General features: G+C 40.7%; 3 protein-coding genes across 3 annotated transcripts in view; 1 reads left to right on the top strand and 2 right to left on the bottom strand.

Annotated features, from left to right (window-relative positions):
- Positions 1–1,055: 1,055 nt before the first annotated feature.
- LOC115818719 (B-cell receptor-associated protein 29) lies at positions 1,056–7,249 on the bottom strand. The gene is made up of 12 exons (XM_030782182.1): positions 6,858–7,249; positions 6,619–6,740; positions 6,401–6,518; positions 6,190–6,312; positions 5,835–6,072; positions 3,846–3,949; positions 3,578–3,678; positions 3,201–3,348; positions 2,805–2,940; positions 2,613–2,715; positions 2,319–2,419; positions 1,056–2,185 (listed from the first exon to the last, which is right to left on the bottom strand). Exons 1-12 carry the CDS (start codon positions 6,935–6,937, stop codon positions 2,147–2,149), a joined length of 1,413 nt encoding a protein of 470 aa, XP_030638042.1. The 5' UTR covers positions 6,938–7,249; the 3' UTR covers positions 1,056–2,146.
- A 241-nt stretch (positions 7,250–7,490) lies between these two features.
- The window catches only part of cog5 (component of oligomeric golgi complex 5), a 70,847-nt gene continuing 55,977 nt past the window's right edge, over positions 7,491–22,360 (top strand). The window contains exons 1-6 of the mRNA XM_030780345.1: positions 7,491–7,538; positions 7,903–8,042; positions 9,343–9,400; positions 10,284–10,338; positions 10,440–10,509; positions 12,844–12,964. Of these exons, the coding sequence (XP_030636205.1) occupies positions 7,493–7,538; positions 7,903–8,042; positions 9,343–9,400; positions 10,284–10,338; positions 10,440–10,509; positions 12,844–12,964 (490 nt within the window). The 5' untranslated portion in view covers positions 7,491–7,492. The remainder of the gene's footprint in view (positions 7,539–7,902; positions 8,043–9,342; positions 9,401–10,283; positions 10,339–10,439; positions 10,510–12,843; positions 12,965–22,360) is intronic.
- On the bottom strand, positions 20,288–21,580 carry gpr22a (G protein-coupled receptor 22a). The gene has a single exon (XM_030780354.1). It carries the CDS (start codon positions 21,578–21,580, stop codon positions 20,288–20,290), a length of 1,293 nt encoding a protein of 430 aa, XP_030636214.1.

The following is a 22,360-nucleotide window of genomic DNA, read 5'->3' as shown; positions in this document are numbered from 1 at the left end:
TTACAAGTAGCCCAAAAAAATTCTTTCTATTCCAAACTTGGAATTTTTGTAAAGTTCTCCACTATTTTTATTTTGGCAAAGGAAGAAAAAATAGTTGCATGTAGTACAGACTAAAAATATAATGTATATAGTTTTCTTGCTTGTTTATCCTACGAATGTATAAAGCATCATTACCTTCAGAAGCTAATCTAGCCCAAATCAAACAAGTGCATTTCTCTTACAGTACAACGTCTTTAATATTTGTGATCAATAAAATAGCAAGGACAATTATGAAACAAAACATACACTTTGCAGAAAGGCACTTCTCTTTGGGAGGTTTGCGCCCCCAAAATGTCATCATCAGTGATCCACTGAGTAAGACTGTCACTGACAAAAACTCATTTAACCAAGTAACTCAAGCCTCCTCCACAGAGTAGTTGAAATGGAACTAACATGATTTCCACATTTATTGTCTAAACAAAGTCTTGTATTCATTTACTGAATAGAATGTTCAACTGAAAAATACTGATTTGCAAGACGAACATTCTGTATGCTGCACTTTCAAAGGAACATTGGGTTGTAAAACTCTGGAGAAGTGCTTAAAAAGCCAAGATGGCTAAGAGATGTCAAATTGACAACTGGAAGAGTTTTTTTGTGAGGGAAAGGTGAGAAAGTTAACCAATACACTTCACTTTTCAAGTGAGTCAAACTTAATTATTTTCAGGAAGGATATACAAGTCAACTGCAAAGAGGAAACAGGGACCTCACTGAGCAGATCAAGACTGAAAGGTTATTTTTGTTATTTTTTGTGATTCAATGCAAATTATAGAAAGGTAACAGTTTTTTCCCCCAGTGAACCCCAGTTAACTGTGTACAGTCTTACATCAGGCATGAGGACATATCATTTCAACACTCACAGTGAGCTTCAACAGAAGTCACCACCTTAGTGCATTTTCATGGAGTAGACTGTGAGAAACGATGTAGTTCAAACAGGTTGAGTTAGACAGACTTGTAACATAGCTACCTCACAATGAGAAACAAGAAACAGAGACTATTCACAAAAAACATTGTGCTCTTGCATCCCACAGGGCACTTTATTAGCACAGGTTATCAGACTCAGGAGAAACCTACCTCTGGACTCACCCAGACCAGCTTACATGCTAATGACTGAAACACCACAAAATCAGAACATTTAGCAATGTCTGAGCAATGGCGTCATTGTAATGTATTTACTTCGATACCTGTTGTAAATGTACACAGTTTCTTTCTTCTTTATTAAAGCACAGTGACTGAAACCTGGTCATGTAGACTTCTCTTCTCTCGAACTGTACTCTCTCTTTAAACCGTTAAAATGGCGAACAGTCTTAAAGCAACCCTTAGGGGAAAACGTTTTTGCAAATAAAGTGAAGAATACAAAAAAAAAAACCCAAACATTTAAACTTCAGCATGTAAGAAAATAAATTTATATCAGAAAAGATCATAAGAGAATGAAATTTACTACAGTCTTTGGAAGAGACAGAACAAATACCAGTCATAATGTTTAAGGTACTTGTTTTTGCTATATTTCACTCATGCTAACATCTTGAGTAACTCTAGCCCTGAACTTTTCAGACATGAAAGAAGACAATACAGACAGTAAAAAAATCAACACCAATACAGCCATTTTAAAAAGTCTCTTTTTTTGTCAAAATGCAAAGGGGGGCTAGACATGGGCATAGAGTTTGTGCACATTTATATTCAGTAAATCAAGCTGCTACAGCATTCAGAGAACACAGAAATATGCGTCACTGTACCGCACAGTGACACACTCAATCTGACACACCACAAAAGAGGAAGGCAAACACACCAAAACATAGCAACTGAGGCTCTGAGCCAACACAGTCCATAGTCATTCATAGCCAGTTCAGGCTGATCAAGCATATTTGTGTAGCCAATCACAAAACAAGATTGAAATAGGACCAGCTACACTACTTAACATATGATAGGGTAGTCTGGGAATGAACAGGAAAGACTGAGAAACTGTCATCCATTGATGGCACAGGGCTGCAGAGTCCTAGCCTTAGTTTTGGTGTTCTGAAGTGCAGCCAAACATATGAAAAGAGTGAAAATGTCATGCGGTGATGTGTCTCAGAACAGTCTGTAAATGTTGGTTTCACACACAAGTCTTTTATTTATCCTTCTTCTCTTCACTGGCTGCATGAAGATTCTGGAGAGGCAAGGATAAAATGCTAGTTTCAATGTCTGTGAGATAATATGTACTTCATACATACTAATTTTTGAAGTATTTGATTTGAACTGTGTGATTTTAAAAGCAGAACTCTCTGGACAATTTGTGTTACCTGTAGCTCCTGGTGTTCTCTCAACAGTCGGTCATACTCCTTTGTCAAGTTATCTGCCTGTCTCTTCACGGCCTCCAATTCCAACTTAGACGTTCTCAGAGCTGTAGATCGGTGATTAAACCATTTTGTTTATATACATGTTCTCCGGCTGTTTTACTTTTCCTTTTCCATACACTCTTTATATGTCTTCTTGTTGATCAGAAAAATATTCTGGGCTCCTATACATCCTTCTCAATATCACACACACACACAAACACACATACAGACACACTTTCAAAGAGTTGAACGACCCACCATCCTCAGAGCTCTTCAGTTCCTCTGTGAGCTTCTCCACCTCTTTCTTCAGCACCTTATTGTCCTCTGCACTCACCTTCTCTCCTTCACCACCATGCAGAGCCTGTGGGGATTAATACACAACGTAAACCAGCATGAGTTTACCCATGAGTCATCTCCAGGACGTTTTCACGTGTGCTGACTGCCACAGACCTGTTTAAGGAGCTCATTGTCCTCCATGTACTTCTTAGCAGCCTGATTGGCATTTTCACACTGAGCTTGCAGGGCAGCGCTAGTGATAGCCTCTGTTGCCAACTGGTTAATAAGTGTGATGACTCTCCTCATGACACTAGTGACAAACAAGACAACAACCAAATAACAATGAGAGAGGAGGGTAGCCAATCAAAAGATTTTGAGAACACAGAAGCAATAAATGAGTATTTGAAATGTCTTGCTCATGCTAAAGAATGAGTCATTCTTAATCATAGAATGTTTAGGACATTAGCTTTTTAATGCCTGTCTGAGGAATTACGTTATGGAGACAGTCATCCTGAGGAGGGAGTTCATTTTCATTGCATTGGAGTTGGCAGATGCCTGAGCAGGACTTACAGCCAGAGGAAAAGGGAAAATCCTGAGATGTAGAGGTTCCTTTGGGCTCTGAACAGTTTCATATGCAGATGGTCAAACATGTTGGGGTGCAGCTTTCCCTCTTTACTGCGCTCAGTCCCAGAATACTTTCTCACCTCCCTGACAGCATCTACCAAAAAGGTTAATAGGAAGTTAGCAACATTGTTGTGCAGAGGTTTGAGTAAAAGCGTACTCTGTTAACTCTTAAAGTCTTGATTTGGTAAATGTGTTCAGCTGAAAACAGTGAAGATAAAAGATGTCCAAACAAGAGTCAATCTGCTAATACAGTAATATCTCTTGAGAATATTCAAACAAAGTGGAAAAAAAAAAAATTAAGACTGAAAACCGCATTAACAAACCCAGGAAGAGAACTATCAGGATTATGATCATGGTCAGAAAAAGTTTGTTCGAGAACTGTGCAACTTTGTTCCAAATGTTCAGCCTGAATATACTCTGCCACCTGCAAGAAAGTAACACAAAAATAAAATACCAGAACAGAACTCTTCTGTTTATAGTCTTAAACAGGTTACAAACAGGGTAGATTAAGCTGTGTCAGTAGGTACACGGACACCCAAATGCTAACTGAGCTGGCTTTTGTAAGTTGCTCAACGTCTGCAGTTATTCTACCTTTGTGCAGAGATGAACGGAAGACAGAGAATAAGGAGGACTCCAATCTCCACATAGAGGAAGGATGCAACAGCAGTCCACTGCAAAGTCATCTTGTGGTCAAACTTGAGAGGACCACAAAATTCATACAATAGTTAGTCCAGAGTCACAAGAAGAGAGGTATTCATTCAAACACCAAAAATAACCGCCTTCAGAAACGGCTTCTTATTCGGTACTTCGTAAAGGAAAGCCTTTCTATTCACAGAACTCAAAACATTTTGAAATAGCTGACTGTTATTTTAGTACATCAAAGCGCAATCTAAAAGCACTGGCATAAGTGTTAGCTGGCCATAATTTGTATAGCAGGAAATGGCTTGGAATGCTTATCTTGCTAGTCATCCAACCATGTTAGGCCAAATTTAGTAACAGAGAAGACTACGATAATGATATTTGCAAACCTATACAATCTCCATTTACCTCCGATTCAGCGAAAAAGACAGTATGTTATAAGCAGGTATATCTGGATGGGAAAAGAAATGTTTTGGAGCTTCAGTCAACTTCTCCTGCGTGGATCACACTGGTCGTCTCATGTTCATGACGTCATTGTAATTTAACTATTGGTTTGCCTTGCTCACTTACGAACACTTTTCATCCGTAAATAAAGATTTTTTTAAAAAAAAATGCACGCGCTATTTATGTCATTCAAGAGGAACTAAAGCAGTTTTCAGATTCTCTAGACTAATGAAATATAAGACAGCTTTGAAGCTATTCAATCTGTTTGGAAACAAGTGATAGTTAGGATACCCATTAGTGTTCAAGGATTTACTTTTCTTTTTTAAACGTGTTTATTTATTTACTCGTTATTATTATTATTACTATGCACTATTATCACTGTATATTTGTACTTCGCTATATATCACAGTAGTCATCATTGGTGCCAAGTTTATCCCTGTCTAGTATTGCACAGTGCAAATTAGTGATAAATATCAAAATTTTAATACCTGTGAATCTGGGAATAAATTATAATGCCAGTTCCTAACATAAAGCAATGCACATTTGAAAAAACATTGATATAGTTTCAACAGGACCCATGCTATAGCAGTTATGCAAATGCTGAATTCTTGTATTTTTAATCCTTTCCTTCACGCACATAACCTACTAGCAGAAAACTGTTTTTGAATGAAGTACTATTCATACAAAGCTTACTATGTGACAAAAATACCTTTTTTATTTCAAGGCATTTATTTGTTATGCTCATATAGCTCATTAGAACAGCATCAAACTTGTGTTCAGTCTGTCACTCCATTTGGAGTGATCATACATTTAGATGTGGATTGTCTATACTTGGTTGTTAGTATGTCCTTCAACTGTTCTTCATTCAGAGGATAAAGAATGAAATTAAATGGAATGTTTTTGGGGGGAAAATGAACACTCACTTTATGCCTTTACGTTTTTCCCTGTTTTCTGTCACTCAGCTGGTGCCAAAGTAAATATTCAATGTGAATACTTAAAGTGCTCAACGTATCATTCAATGACACCTGTACACCATGTTCTTTAAAAGATTAAAGTGAATTTTAATTAAAATATTGTAACAAAGATAAAATATGTAACATTTAAAGTCTACGGTGATCCGTAGATGTTGTGAAGATAGTCGATGACTGCGGACGTACTGGACAGTGTATTGAACACCTTCCTCTCTGGCTGAGAGCTTATACGCTCCAGCATGTAGATAAGGTGATGATGGAAGCAGGTAAAAGGAGTGCCGTGCTCCAGAGCAATATCCACCCAGTCCCACACACACTCCAGAGGAGTCTCCTCATACCCAGCAAACATTGCAGGATTGGCCAACAGACCCCGAGCTGCCATCACTCCTACAAAGCATGGGAAACAGCTTCATTAATGTTCAGGTAAATATCAAAAATGTCAGGGTAAAAGGTGAAGGTAAATGGTACAGTAAAACAAAATTTAATGAAAATGTATCAGACCATACTGCATGACGAGGACTAAAACTGCATTAATACCGTCCACTCCTGTGAGCTCATGTATGGACTCCACATCGCGTGAGCTCTTTATGTCGCCGTTGGCAATGACAGGAATAGACAAGCTGTCCTTGATAGCTTTAATGGCATCATAGTGGACAGGTTGATGACGCTCATCCGCAGTGCGTCCATGTACCGTTACCCACGATACGCCGGCTGCCTCCACCTTCTGACACAAGTCCACTGTCTTCCTGATGTCTTTATGAATCCTAAAAATAATGCATCACAAGCAATTCTCACAGCATGAAGTGTATTGATACATTGGAATTTCATGGCAGTGAAACACAGTTAACATATATTCATATGGGTAAAACAAGCAGAGTCACCTGATTTTAATGGAAACTGAATAGCAGGGGTTGTCCACTTGATTTCTCACATGACGTACCATGTCTTTCACCAACTCTGGTTTATTTATCAGGCATGCCCCATATCCCTCTGCCATGGCCCATCTAAAAAGAATATCAACCACCAGTATCTAAAGGTGTTCATCCCTTAAAGCAGAAAGCTCTGATAATTTCATTAGATGTCCAGTCTTACCTTTGGGGACAACCACAGTTTAGATCCACTCCATCAGAGAAGGGGGCAACTACGCAGGCAGAATCCGCCAACGCCTGGGCATCTTTGGCAGCAAATTGTACAATCAGTGGCCGGTCAGCTGAACGAGGAGAGCGAGGAGATGGTGAAAATCTAAACTGTAATATACAGAAACTGTTATTTTAATGTTCATGTGTAAACAGATCAATATTTTTTTGTACCTTTGTTCGTCGTGAATTCACTGTCTCTGGCTTTGACGGACCGCATAAAATCAGCTGCGATTATCATCGGAGTGAAACAAATATCACAGTCATATTTCCTGACTAAGGTTCTGAACGCCAACCTGAAATAAAACCAGTTCATTGTGGATGCAAGGTATGCGCGGGACATGTTGTAAAACGAAAACATACGACGTCCACAGACACTTGGAAAATGATCGTTTAAATGGTAGGCTACTTACTTTGAATAACGAACCATAGGGGCACACACTCTCACAACTTTGCCTGGCTCGAACATGTCCATTATATTGGTAGTTGCCATTATCCTCTCCCCCCACACACAGCTGTCCAATTTAATCTAAACCCAGCTCAAACTGTTCAAGGTTTCAGAAGTGGAAAATAACACGTGCAATAATCTTGCTTGCAAATCACACATTTCGTGCATGTGGTTTCGTGTAGTTTCTTTCTAAATGACAGTAAAATGCCTCACTGCAGTTCATATGCAGCGGGTCTAAAGTTTGTCGTACCGTTCATACTATGTGCAGTAATGTCAAACACACTACAGATTAAGCATACGTATTAATGAGCAGATAATTTTAGGAGCTACTTCAGCGGAGCGTACTCTCACGTAATATTCATGTTATTCAAAGCGCTTCCTGGTTCCCGTGGGCGTGTCTAACCTTTGAACTATTGATCTGTAAGTATTGATTATGTTCAAATTATGTCTAAAATAATTAAGCACACTAAAATCTATATACGTTTTTAAAATTGAACCATAACATTGAAAATAAATTCACAAAACACTAAACGGTATGAAAGGAAGTATTTGGAACTATGTCTGTCGCAGAATTTATACGTCAGTGGTGAAGTGGCAATCATGGAGGGGAGTGATGATTCTGCTACGAATTCACTTTTAAAAGATGGTATATTACATTATATGTCGTTAACTAGTATATATCCACATGCTTTCTTCATGTACATTGTAAGAGTCGATGCCTATTTATATAATATTTTGTGGATACTTTTTGCTGTGACTTCTAGATAGGCAGTGTTTGACAGCTAACATGCATCAGTTTGTAAATATGCGTAAGCCAAGCAGGCACTAACTTATAAATGCAGCACTGTTATTGTGCTGCAGCGGAACTGCATAAGCTTTTATTTCATTAATATTTTTGAATCAAGTATGAGCTTCCAGTTCTATAAATGTTCACGTTTTTGTTCATTCATTGACCAAGCAGGCTAACGTTTAATGTTTGTAGACCCTTGACGTTAGCTCTGTCTTTACAGAATGCTATAGTGATTTCCTCTCTGAGGATTTTGATGTGAAGACGTACACAGCTCAAGCCATCCATCATGCTGTCATTTCTGAGCAACTTGCGAAGCTCGCAGAGGGGATCAGTCAGCTTGACAAAGAGCTCCACTGCCAGGTAACCCCACCATCTGATTTTTAACAGCGGCTGTATTTATTTATTTTGAGGAGGAGACAAACTTTTATTTTTGTTTCAGAAAGAGATTAAATTCGCCACGCTGTTGCAATGTTCCCACAACAAGGACGAATGCGTTCATTGAAATTAAGAAAACTTTTAGCTAATTTACATAGCTTGACTTTCCATTCTGATTTGAATTACATGGCTACTTTTGGAATTGTGGAAGTTGTATAAAGGCTTGAATGTCCACATTCTACATTCTACATTCCAGATTAACCATATTCAATAACAATTTAGTGGAATCCCCATTCTCTAGTCAACAGAGTCAGATTTGGAAAGACTGGTCAATAGGGGGCAGTACAGCAGTTCATTCTCAGTTAACATCTAGCTTCATTTTGGTAATTAAAAAGACCCATATATTCCAAACTTAAATGTATGTTTCCAGAAAACCACCGAGCACCTTTTTTGACATGCATGGACAGTCAGGTCTGACATTAATGGTGCGCTTTATGAAAATGGGCAAAAAAGGCTGTATATAAAATAAGCACCACTGCCAGTCAGTTCTGTTATACTCAGAAAGAGAGGAGAACTGTAGCTTCTTCTCTTATTCTCATGCAGTGTCATGGTGGATGTCTTTTTTTACAGTTGTTTTTTTTTAAATAAATTCATAATTTGAGAAATGTGCACCACCATTTGGTTACTTTGATCAAAAAGGTCAAACGTATGCCACAAGTTGTAAAATAGTAATACAGTTGAATTATTTTTGTTCATCTTTATCAAGGATGCAAACAATTTCATATCTGATTGTTCTCATGTGTCCTTGTTTTTTAGCTATAGAACTGTCTCACTTTTGATCATTCAAAAGTGAACTTTCTGAAGTGAGTTTTCACTCACAGCATTTAACATTATCATTGACACTTTTTATTTCTACAGGGTTCTATGTTCTCTCTTTTTAATTTTCTGTATGTTTTGTGTGGTGACACCACTATTACTAGGTCCCTGCAGTTGCTGCTTGCAGCTGAATTTTTGCTTCATCATTGACTGTTGCTAGGTACTAGACAGTGTGATGGATGCAGTTTACCCATTCAATAACACATAGCCTGTTTTGTCTAGCTTAACTCTTGGCTAGCCAAACAAAGTGAACCCACATTGGTTTGAATGATCTGAAATTACCTCAGAGATTTTTCATATATTCAACTGCACTAATGCTTGGTCTTATCAGTTTATGGTGCGATGTTAAAAATAATTAGGATTAATTTATTAATTGAAATGATAAAACTGACTGTTTGTGTTGTCACAGGTGGTTGCCAGACATGAGGACCTGTTGGCTCAGGCCACTGGGATTGAGTCTCTAGAAGGTAACTCACTCAGTTAAGTCTGAGTTATTCTTTGTGTGTCAGCTCAGATATTTGGATTTATGTTACGTAAACACATATAAAATATCACCATTTTGGGTCCTATTTTGTGTTGAGCACTTTAGACAAACGTGTCTACACTGTGCTGTTACATATTCACGCAGTACGTGCAAAGTTATTACTGCATTGGCTGAAAATGCAGATTGTGAAATCATAGTTTTTTTTATCAGGACTTAAACTGTCATTATTATTTCTTTATACAAAAACACATGTCTAAGAACGCATATTGAGCAGTGTCATTCAATAGCAATAGAACTGTTTTGATTAACCAAAAGGGGGCACTCTTGTTCTGGAATCACTCATACTGCAATCAGAGAAAACAGAGGGAAGTATTACAGCTTAATATAACAATAAATGTATTGCTAGCTGAACTATAAACTTGTCAGTTCTTGTGGGAAAAATCTCAGATAAGACAGTACAGTCGGTCCTCCACATTTGCGGCGGTTAGGAACGCAGGACCTGCGCAAAAATGGAAAAACTGAAAATATCTCAAGGCCCACCCAGACCTCTACTCTTAATACTATCAACCATATTTAACCCACAAAAAAATAAAACAATACACTGTCCTGCATTTATGACTTACTAAACTTTTTCTAAGTTTCTTTACATTTTCTAGTCTACGCGCATTGTCTGCGATTTTCCGCAGTAGGCCGCAAAACTCCCAAAAAATCCCATTTAATTATTGATGGCAAACTCGCGAATAATCAAATCTGCGAAAATTAGTCCCGCGAAAGTCGAGGTTTGGCTGTATTTCAGATTGAGTCTTTTCTCTGGTAGGTGTCCTACCGATGTGACAGTATTTCAGATTGAGTCTTGTCTCTGGTAGGTGTCCTACAGATGATGCAGACGAGGATTGCAGCCCTGCAGAGTGCTGTGGACAGGTATTTAACCTCAGAGTATGACATGTACCCACACACTAAGTTTCCATACCAAATGCGTGGGCTGATTGTCAATAACCGTGTGTTTGATTTTCCTTTTCTAGGATACGGACCAAAATTGTTGACCCTTATAATAAAATTGTTTCCCGGACAGCGCAGCTGGCTCGTTTACAGGTACGTTTCTGTTCCAGGTGCAGCGGCAAATTCACACGCTGCAGCTTTGACTGTTATTTCACATCTCTATAGACTGGTATGTTCTGGTGGGAATAGGATAGCCTCTTCAGGGTATTGCTGTTCTGTTGCCCTTACACTCTCTGCAGAGTGCGGTGTGCTGCTTTTGTTCAGGGAGTTGATTTCCATGTTTATTGGATAGACATCTGAGAGAGAGAGAGACATGGCCTGCCACATTTTTTGTGTTCAGGCCAAGCTTTTTTTAACACTCTCCAGAGGAGAATAAGACGCCATGAAAACGCATCTGATAGAACTGAATGTGTTTGGATATGACTTTTTATGGCCTCTCTTACTGCAGAGTCGCATGTTGTCAAGGTAATGTCATGGAAGTGGTTTCCAGGATGTAGCAAGGCCAATGTTAGTCTAACCTTCAGTTTACCCTTTTAAATTCAACAGCAAGTTACCTTTTCTGCTTCCCTTGCAGTTTTGCATGAATTACAAAGGCATTGTTCCATATCTATGGGAGCACTTTTTTGCCATGTTGTGTTTATCACTAAGATGATTTCAGGTCCATGTTTGACTTGTGACTTTGGTACTTCCTCCATTTAATGCAGTAGTATCTGGAAAACTACCAGTATGCCTCCATCAAGGTGAACAGCCTGTCCTTTTAATTGATTCATTGCTAAAGGTTTGTGTGTGCATATTAAGAGCTGTGTTGCCTGCCCCTCTGTGAGGTGCACCTGCTGCTTTGGGGACAAAAAAACTCGTAAACCATCTGCTCTCTCCTTTGGTGCCCTCGTCGTCATTATGAATCCCATCTCAAGTCTTTACTGTACATGCTCAGTCAGTCAGCATGCAAGCTTTGGTCTCCTTCTCAGGTCTGTTCTCTATGACATCATGGCTAGTGCTTTAGCTCTCTGGGCTGTCTGTGGCCTCCTCTTAGAAATCACAAAAATCAATGAAAAGCAATCTGTTGTGTAAAGGTTGAATTTCCCTTTGCTCGTAAAAAGCTAGAGGCCAGCGAGGAACCTGACACAGCTCAGTCCCAGTGGCCAGAGGAGAGCATGCTTGTGGATTTACAGGCTCTTTACCTCCCTGGTTGTGGAGTCGAGGGGCATCTTTATTAAATATTGATGAAATATGACCAGCGAAAGGTCATTTTGGTCCAGGAACACTCTGCTTTTACCCTCCATTTCCCTCAAAGTTATTCTGTACAGTCCATCGTTGTGTGAAAACACACACATGCTGTGACCACCAGGTCTCTAATTTTGAAATAGTGTCTTTTGTTGTCAGTCACTCCCACTCAGTCTGTGTTTGGTTTATTGTCTCATAGTGCTGGTAACACACACGCACACGCACACGCACACGCACACGCTCACACACACACACACACACACACACACTCACGCACAAGCACACACACTGCTTTTGGCTCTTGTCAGAGAGAATGTGTCAGTGTTTGACAGTTCTTTGGCCAAATTATGAGAGATGACTATTTTATTCATTGCAGTCTTTCATTCAGCCTCTTTGTAGAATGTCCCAAGGTATGAGAGACACCTACACTGATCACACAAACACACGCTACATGTGTAGGCATTGGGCTGCTCGTCCATGTGGGGTTTTCTTTTTTCTCTCTCTCCTTTTTAGAATGCGCCTCTCACACAATGCCAGATGCTCTGTCACCTCCTGATAAAGCAATCAGTCTGACACACACACGCACACACACAGACACAAAGGGATAGACCCCTGGCTCTCTGCTGCAATTCTTAGCCAAACCCAAGTTACTCTGACCTCTCTGAGTCCTTCAGCTGGCACGGGTGGATACCTCTTTCAGGCCCGATTAGATCCAGCCAAGTGTGACATGTGCACCATTGTCCAATTATGCCTTTTTACAAAGTTATTCTGGTCTTTTTAGGAATGATTTAGGCTACTTAAAATAGTCATGAAGTTTATTTACTAACATTCAAGATCCAGGTTGATTTTTTTAGTCTTTGAAAGATATTAATTGGGCTCTCTGCATATATCTCATGGGAAATGAAGTCATATGTTTGTGTTTTTTTTCTTCTAAAACAGCGCATATTAGATCATTGAAGCAGTGCAGATGTTCTTAGATTATCAATCACATGTGTTGTGCATAGCCATCTGAACACAATATTCACTCTGGCGAAAAAAAAGTCTGAAAAAGCTTTTTGTGGTGTAATGTTTGATAGTCGTGTTGTACATTACCTCAGCTGCAGGAGAACAGACTGCTGTCAGGAGAGATATTTCAGCATGAGTACAAGTAAGACCACGATGTCTCCTTCGCCTCTTTTTGATTTCTCTTTCTCTCTCCTGTAGGTGGCTTGTGACCTCCTGAGGAGAATAATCCGGATCCTGTACCTGAGTAAACGTCTGCAGGGGCAGTTACAGGGCGGCAGTCGAGAGATTACCAAGGCAGCACAGAGTCTCAATGAACTGGGTGAGTGAATGAAAGCGGGAGAGTGCGATTGCAAAATGAGAGTGAGGCAGCAAATAACGGAATGGAGTTTGTTTCCTTAAACTGCAGTTAACTATCAGTAAACTATATCACCTTCAATCTCAAATAATCGCTGGCTCAGCTAAGCTGGTAGAATGGTCCACAGTGAGAATCAATCCAAAATTGGCCTAATAACTCTGTTTCTTGCTGTTTTAAAGTGTATGGATACGTTTGAAGCTGTATAAAACTTGCCATTAACCCGACCATGAAGAAATGTGGAGTTAGTACCAGGTTTCTTGACACTTATGTAGTCCTTTCATAGCTGCTAAAAGACCTTATCAGAAGGTAGAGCTGGGCCTTGGGTTTGGATTGGGCCTAAGCCTGCTCGGAATACCCGAAGGATTAACGCGGGCCCCAGTTCATTTAGGACGGCCTTGTCTTTTGGCCTCATTCTGCTGCTGAGTTTGCACTGCAGGTGTGGGACAGTCTGCTGGCCCCATGGCATTTTGTCAGGTCTTGAGAATGTGGTATTTTCAGAATGCCATTCAAACGCACTGTTTGATAACTGTCTGACCCAATTTAACCTTGAGCAGCAGCCCCTCTGTTCACGTAACCCGTGTTGGGCTGCTTTGTTATGGTTGGGTTGATACAGCACTTGTAAATTTTTTCAGTATGGGTTGTAATGGTTGCTAAGTTACGACAGAGTGTTACAGGCAGAATTGAAGCAGTCTTGCTTGGGAATTTCGCAGTGTGATCATACATTTGAGACACATAAAAAAAAAGGATCTTTTTGTGTTCTTTTTAGTTTTATAAGCTAAAACAAAGAAGGTTGTGAAATCACATTTATATATGCAATTTCTGCAAATGGCATATGTCTGCAAAGAGCACTGTGATATTTTGCTTATTCAAATGTCATACAGATTGAGAGCAGGCTGCATCCAATATGCAATTTTTCGAAGTGTCTGCCAATCAGAGGTCTTCATTATGCCCTCATGAGGAAAAAACTTCAGTGAAGTTCTCGGAATCAACACAAGTTATTTTCATGTTAGTCAATAGAAAACCAATGCAGCGAATAAGGAAAGGAGAGCCTTTTCCTATTATTCATTTCGGAGGTCATGTTGTCTGGAATTAGACCTATTTTGTTAATGCAAGCTGATCATGTGGTAGCCTTCTGCACCACAGTCTAAGAGACCATTGAGGTAATTTGAAGACAGAAGATTTTGGGAGCCTGAGGAGAGAGGAAGAAAAAGGATTAAGGGAAAGGAAATGAGGAAGATAAAGGTGGATTGTGAATGTGTGTAAGAGAGAGACGGAGACAGTGTGGAGACAGTGTGTAGGTCATTTCTTTCATCACATCTGTAGATTTAGTGAGCTCACGTTTGTCTTTTGCTGTAGTGACCAAGTAAAACAAGTAATGCAGTGTGCACTCATGAAAGGCATTGCGCTCATAAGAGGTGCCTCTGGCTTCTGCACATGACTGCCTGTCCCTTACAACGAGTGAATATTGATGAGTCATGAGTTCTGTCCCTAGGGCACCAAGATTCAGGATGGAGAGACTGTAATTTTCTTCACCATGACTTGGCTTTTTTTTTTTTCCCTCTTTGATCATGCTGCACTGCCTCTCTTTCTCCTGTGAGCATCTCGCATCTCTTTCCATCTCTATACCCCCCCCCCCCCCCCCCCCTCCCCGAACGCACACACACGCGCGCGCATTCAGATGGTGTCTCTCTTTTTGCCTACCCCCACCTCTCTCCTTCCTTGAGGCTGATGTTCAGCAGGATCAGTAAATAGAGTATAAATGGCATTGTGGCCACTAGCTCTTTTGTTGTTAAGGTCTACTAGGGGTTATCATAGACAGGCAATGACCTTTCTGCAGAGCCCTTGGCTCTGCTTTTAACCTTTCAAACCTTGAAGTCTGGAGGATGAAGCTGTAGACATTTATTTAATGCTCAGTTAAAAGGTGGTTGGGGAGCATTACATTTTTAGAGGCGCAGATCATTTTTTGGATGTTACTGAAGGTAAACAAGACAATTTGTAAATAATGGCAAGTCCTTGATGTATAATTGGTGAATCATTTTCCTTTGACCATTATGCTTGATGACTTGGGAAATTTGGATAGATATCTTTGTTTACTTGAAAGATTAGAAGAAAGCTTTTAAAAGGGAAAAGTCTCTTTCTCTCTTCTCCTTCTCTCTTCAGCAGCCACCTGCCTGTTTTTATACAGGCAGTGTGGAAGCACCAATTTGCTATACTCCACATGCTGGATGCCACATTCAGGTCCCTTTATTCTTGAGCCATGTCACCATAACACTACTGAGTTACAGCCCTGTTTGTTCTTCCCTAATGCAATAACAGCAACATACTGCTTGTGTAATATAATTTGCTGGTCTTTCTTCTACTAACCCACTCCATAGCATACAGTGGAGCATAGAGAACAGGTATGGATGGATGAATGGATGGATGGATGGATGGATCAACCTTAAAGGAGGACAGATGAGTGTGTCCAGTCAACCGCTAGAGGGAGGATAGGTTGATGTGTCTGATGTAGAGGAGATACAGAAGGTTTATAGGATGGGTAAATAAAAGGATGAATAGATAGAAGGATTGAGATGAGAGGAGAGGGGGGAGGAGGGAGGAGAGATAAGTATGTGTCATGGGTGCTGGAGGACCAGCTGGTGTGCTTAAATTAGAGGAGTGAGGTAGGACATAGGTGGAGAGGAGGTAAGGAGACCTGGATGGGGATATGAACAAATGAATGCAGTCGATGTGTATAGATGGAGGGAACGAAGGGAGGGGTGTAGGCTTTGGAGAGGAGGATGGTGGGATACACACATCTGACTGCTGTCAAATGGAACAACATGATTGAAGTTCTGCAGCTGAGACTAGCCAGGGGGGTGCAGAGAATGGCCTGGTATTGTGAAGAGGGAATCAAAGTCAGATAAATGTCAAGTGCTTGGGCTTTATGTGCTGCCAGTACAGTGAAAGACAGAGAAAGAAAGAGAGCAGCACGGAATTATATGATAGTGAGAAAAATGATGGAGGAGAATGACTGGATGTACATATGTGAAGTTCGTGCTTTGATTTCCATTAAGAAGTTATCATCAAAGTGTATTCTTTCAACTGATAGTCTCAGGGGTTTGGACTGATAGCATTAGACTGCACATTATAATCCAACAGTCTGCCTCTCTCATGTCCAATCATTGTCAGAAATACTTTAACTCAGTTAGCACCGGGATGAGGATGAATATGATTTTGCTCTGTCTCAATAGCACAGTCATTATTTGTCTGATAATAATGTGAGTGGTATATGTGGTTGTGTCCTGTATGGGATCTCTTTTAAAATGAGATGTCACATCTCAGGGGGGTTTATTTCATGAACAGATAGATTTTCATTATATTTGATGTCAAATTCGGATGCCGTCTGCCATCCATAGTAATGAATGCTGATGTACTCATATCCAATCCATGTGGAGTCATTCACATTGAACTTCTGAGTTCCATTTGTTTTTCTCTGTTCTTTGAACCGCCTCTGTCAATCAGAAGAGATGAAGTGTCAGTCACGACACATTGGCTCAGCACCACGCATGCCCACGAGGCAATAAAAGCCACAAGTCAATGTCAAGAGTGTTCTCTTGAATGAGTGAGAGAGCAAGATAAAAGAGTGGGAAGAAAATGAAAAAGGGAAGAGGGTGAGGGTGTCTACAATTAACATGAAAATGAAAAAAAGAGATAGGAGGTCTCCCTGTAGGGTTACAGGAGTGTTCTTTTGAGCCTCCTGAGGAACAACTTGAAATAAAGGTCAATTGCCCTAATGACTTTCAGAGACAACAGCAGCATTGCTTTTTGAAAGGCTTATGTAATAAATTGGAGATCCGTTGTGGTTAGGGACACAGCTTAGATAGAACAACCAGTGTTTTTAAGGAAACTTGCTTTTTTCGAAGGAAAATTTGAACGCAAGTTAAGTGAATCTAAACACTGGAGAACTATTGCCTGCATGCTGATATTTGAACAGGCAAGATTAAAAAATTAGTGAATTGCATGCCAGTGTTCACAGATCAGACCAATTCAAACACCACTTATCAGACCTATTCAGACAACACTCAGTAAAAATCTGAACAGATTTCTCTGGCAATGTTAATGTCTAGACTGTGTCAGAACTTTGTTGTTTAAATATTCAGTCTGTATTAGCTACTATAAGTTCAGTTCATAACTATACATTTCTTTGATACATACCACAGTGTCCATGCTTAGTCCAGAGCAACAACCTGTTGGGTGGTTTCTGAGATGGTTCCTGCTTTTTTTTCACAAGCTGAATTTGGCCCTCCTCTGGCAGCCCTTTCCATTGGCTGAGGGCCCATCTCTTTTTCTAATCAGAATTCTGTCTGCAGGGCTCAGAGACCCGTCCATGCCGCCTGTTTACAACAGAGCAATAAAGCAGCCCTTCATCCCCTGTGCCCTGAACCAGCTGTCCTTCCTCAGGGTCCCATGTGATTGCCTTTACATAACCTTACAAGCATCTGAGAAGTTCCAGAATTAAAGCACTCTTCACACGAGTCATGTGTGAAGCCTTCAGAGTGTTCTAGAGTGCTAGGCACTCATGTGAGTTTAGAGCTGAGAGGTTGTCCTTCCCCTTTGGCCTCTGCAGAGAGAGCATGGATCTGTTGAGTTGGCAGTTGGATCATGAAGCATCTATTGAAAGTAACTGTGGACATGTGGTTGGTGAGAGATTTCAGTAGTTTGACTTGAGGCCTCACTTGATCAAACCACTTTTGAACTGCTGAGGTATTTAGGCAACAAAATATTTTATCCCTTTTCTTCACATTATTCTCAGAACCAAATGTCATTTCTTTCTTTTTTCTGTTTTTTGGTTATTTATACTGTGGTGGACTGGCGGCCTGTCCAGGATGTTTCCCCCCCTTTCATCCAATGAATGCTGGGATAGGTCCTAGTTGGGATAAGTGGCTTAGATAATGAGGGAGTGAGTGATTATTTATTTTTCACGTGTGCAGTTACTGTTTCAGATTGGACTTTTGATTGGGGAAGATAAGCTATGGTGAGTTGTTTGAATGTTGACCTCAGCACTTTAAATGACCTCCTTTTTGGCTGTAAGCATTGCTGATATTCATGTTCATATACATGTTCCTAAAAGAGATGTTTGGAAGAGCCCCCTTCCTGTGAGTGTTAGGTGGTTTTTAAGGCAATTTTGATATGGAAGAGCTACATGGCCCATGATCTGTCATTGTTTGTGTGCTCTGTAACAAAAGGGGTTGAACTAGGTTGGCATTAACAGATTGGTAGAACATTAGTTACATATTCTGCTTAACTTGGTGTTTGGGTCTTTGCTAACTGAGAGCAACTTAATGTGTGTAGGATTCATAACTAAAAAAAGGCTTGGTACAATCAACAGTTTCATATTAAGTTGCTTTTGAGATATTACCCACGTGTCTAAGATGGTACATGGGACTTATTACAAATTTAGATTACACATAATGGAATTGTAGACCTACTTTGATCAGGTAACTTTGAAATCTGGAGACATGGAAAGACTGTTGTAGAGACAATTCTTAACACCTTTCTCTCACCTGGGTTCGGGTTATGATACCACAGAGCTGCTCTAAAAGTTCAAGATCCTCCACATCTCCCACGTAAAGTTCCCACTTCCAGTGATGTGAATCTCTTTTTTTGTCCCTTTTTAATTGTTGGAGAACCTTAACATCCTATTGGCAGGATGACTGTCCACTTGTTACTCAGTAAAAAGGACCACCTTTGGTGTCTGAAAGGTTTTAATTGGAGCTCAGAAGGCCAAATTATGTGTTACCATGTGTTTGAGTCCTTCATCAGTCACTTGCACCTGCTCCATGGAGCCCTAAATTGAAGAGAGTCAGACAGTGAAATTGCCACTACTGAAACAGCTTCCATTTGCCTGTGACAGATTTCCATAGAGTTCAATGTGAATTGATTCAATTGGCAATTTTCCTATGTACCCTGTTCATCAAACTGTGGGTTTATCCCTCAGTAGATGCTATAGCGATATTCTGTGGGTATGTGCTTGACTGTAATGGCGCTCCTCTGCAGGAAAACCCATGACCTTCCAATTCAGCTACACTCATATATATACATCGCCATGGGGAATAACTATTATCTGCCACCCACCCTCAATAATCAAACGAAATCAGCTCTTACCAGTGCACAAGAGCAAATGTCCAATAAGGCCAGGCCAGCTTTTGAGGACCACTTCTCACTCTCTGCCTAGTGCCTTATGCTGAAGTCAGCCTCATCTAGCCACAACACCTCCTCTGGATGATAAGATTGGCACTCTCTCAAAATCCTATAAAAAGGTGGAGTTTGATATGCCCATTGGCCTGTAAGTGATTTTGAGAGGATGCAGACCTGGTTTGGGTGTGGGTGATTGGATCGGCTTCGTAGCAGGGCTGTGCACAGGCATACCAAAGAGGTTAAGAGTAGAAAGGGCAAGTTAGGTCAGTAAGGGCAAAGAGAGGTCAAGTTAGGTCAGAGTGAGTGTCTTTTACTATGATGTTTCAGGCAGTCTGGTCCTAAAGGGATGAAGTCAAGGTGGTTTTGCGTTTACATTTTATCTGAGGGCTGATTTGTGTCTGGGAAGCAGCTGTGAAATTTCTTTAGGCTGTCAGTGATATATCTTCATAGACTGAAACAGAAGCAGTAAGAATAGGGTGGCTGTTATATATCCATCATGTGTCATTCCATTTGTAACCATTAAAATGTGCTGTAGTTATTTTGGAACTCCTATTCCTTTTTGCTCCCTATGTTCATCCTTTGATGGAGTCTCATTTTCTGTTGTAGAGGCAAATGGAGAATGTTTAGTTGGAGTAAAGAGTTATGCTTCATAAATCACTTCTCTCTTACATTACAGACCTGGTGTTTTATGGGGGTTTGCTAAGTGCTGTGGTTTGGAGAGGGAGATGAATTGGTTGTAGAGAAACTAGATGACAAAACATCACTTCACCTGTTTTAGGGCATTTATTATAAACAGACAAAAACCAAGGGCATCAGTGTCTATTTCTGTGCATTTGTGTCTTATACCCAGCTCATCAATGTATGTACAATGTTTAAGGTTATTTAAACAAAAAAAATCATGCAGTATTTACACATTTTAACTGTCCATGAGACCAAATCACACAAATAGTAATAACAATAAATAGTAATAAATTATTCCACTTATGGAAACTGTACAATTAATACACCTTAATACATTACTGCTTTGGATAAGTGGTTTCCCTTTTTTACAAACTAGTACCTGATGAGGATTTATTTCTCTAATTTTTTGCCGTAAATAAGTTCAGTAGCTCATTCCACTTCTTCAGATGACAGACATTTCTGTCGAACTTCAGTCTCCTCAAAAGTCACCTTTTTGTTCCTTTTTGGATCGATCCATGAGTTGTGGATGACCACATTGTTGGGCATGGGGTCAGCCTCCACAACTGACACAACTCTCTTCTTCATCTTGCTCTTGAGTACCTTCTGGAATTTCTGCCGGGTGAAGGCGTAGAGCAGAGGATGGAAGATGGTGGTCCCATAGGCCATGACCAGGAAGCCCAGACGGAGTCGCACAGTGAAGTCACTGGGGCCGGCACTCAGGATGACTGTATTTAGCACGGTAATGGGAGTCCAGCAGAGCAGGAATGTGGAGATGATAAGCAGAGACATCCTGAAGACCCTCTTCTGACGCTCACGCCGTTCCCGATGCCGCTTCACAGCTCGTCGCAGTGCAATAATTACAGAGACAGAGGTGCGCATGGCCAGCGGTGGATTCCGGCCTGCACTGCTCTGTGAGGCGTCGGTAGACTCAGGCTGGGTTGTTGTCATGGATATGGTCTTCTTCTTGCGTGGCTTCTTCTTGGGTGCAGCATGGAAGCGTGTCCCAATGCGAATGTTGAGGGCTTGCAAGATCTTGTAGTAAGTTACTAGCATGACCACAGCAGTAAAGAAGAAAATGGGGATTTGTGCCAGCAAATGGTAGTACAGACCCAGCTCAGTGTAGTACTGGTTGGTGTGGTCCACCTCCATGGTTTGGTTCCTCTCATAGCTTCCCTCACTGAAGAAACCCACTTCCATGAAGGGCACCAAGAAACTGAAGAAAGACAGAGCCCAAATGGAACCCAACAGGGCTATGGCACGGCCCATGGTTAGCACTCGATTAGCTGGTCTCACTGAAATATCATAACGGTCAAGAGTAATGGCCAGCACGTTCGCAGCAGTAGCAACACTAGCAAAAGACACACAGGCTTCGTGGAAGCAACAGACAAGCACAGCGTCCCCCTCTAAGGGCAACAGTACCACGACAATGGTGAGTGGGATGCAGGCAAGGCACACCAGTACATCCAACACATGGAGGTTCATGGTAACAATGTTGCTAACAGAGCTGACCAGGTTGGATTTCATGCAGTAGAGGGCCAACACAGTCAGGTTGCTGCTGAGGCCCAGGACAATCTCTAGCATCAGAAAACCAGTAAGAGACACCTGGAAGCTGACAGGGTAAGGGGCAGCCGTGTCCATGTCCAAGTCAAGGGGTTTGGCGTTATCGAGGACAGTGACGTTGCTCATGGTGGCTTGGAATTCCAGCACAGGAGGGGTATGCATTCTCCTGGAATGGAGAGGACAGACAGCAGGGGTTCTTCAGTCAGAGTTTCAGTCAGTGGTGTATGGTGTGCATCACTTGACTGCTTAAAACAACCAAACGTCAAACAGTTTTTCACTCCCTGCCCTGGATGTCTTGGACTGTTTTAGTATGAGTGCTTGTCATGTTTTAATGGCAAATGTTCCAATCAAATATTCAGTGTGGAAAGCTCCATCAGGCTTTCACATATGTATAGTAGACAGTGAAACAGTGTGACTCTGTATCACGCAATGAATGGAATTGATTACAATATCTGCTGGGTGTCCAGACCCTGAACAATATTTTGTTCTTTGAGTCAGTGTTTTTTTTTTTTTTCTTCTTACTTTTGATCATTATTTGAGTGACTCAGTTTGAGTGTAATCATTTGTGGATTACCTTTCTCCTATCAGAACATTATGCATTTGAGGTCCATTTACATGCTGTGTCTGCATATCTTTAAAAGAACATATGTTTTTCTGAGGGAACTGCAGATGTGGCATATCTTGTCGTAACAAAGAATGTTTTCTCGCTTTGGCGCTGTGTATCTCTACCACTAGCCTCATTGTGGTGGGACTAAGCACAAAAACTACAAGACCACATTGTTTAGTCATGCATTCAAAACTGGGGGAAAGAAAGGAGGGGCCATCATACTAGGGATCATTCCTATGTTCTGCACCTCTCCCCACCTCCACATGCAGAAACAACATGCTTGCTGTAAATAAACAGGCATAACTTACCCCTCCCTTGTGCCCTTTATCCTCTTT

Source organism: Chanos chanos, chromosome 1 (genome assembly GCF_902362185.1).
Source record: "Chanos chanos chromosome 1, fChaCha1.1, whole genome shotgun sequence".
NCBI lineage: Eukaryota > Metazoa > Chordata > Actinopteri > Gonorynchiformes > Chanidae > Chanos > Chanos chanos.
The sequence above is the reverse complement of the archived record's forward strand: the minus strand, read 5'-3'. Positions and strand labels throughout refer to the sequence as shown.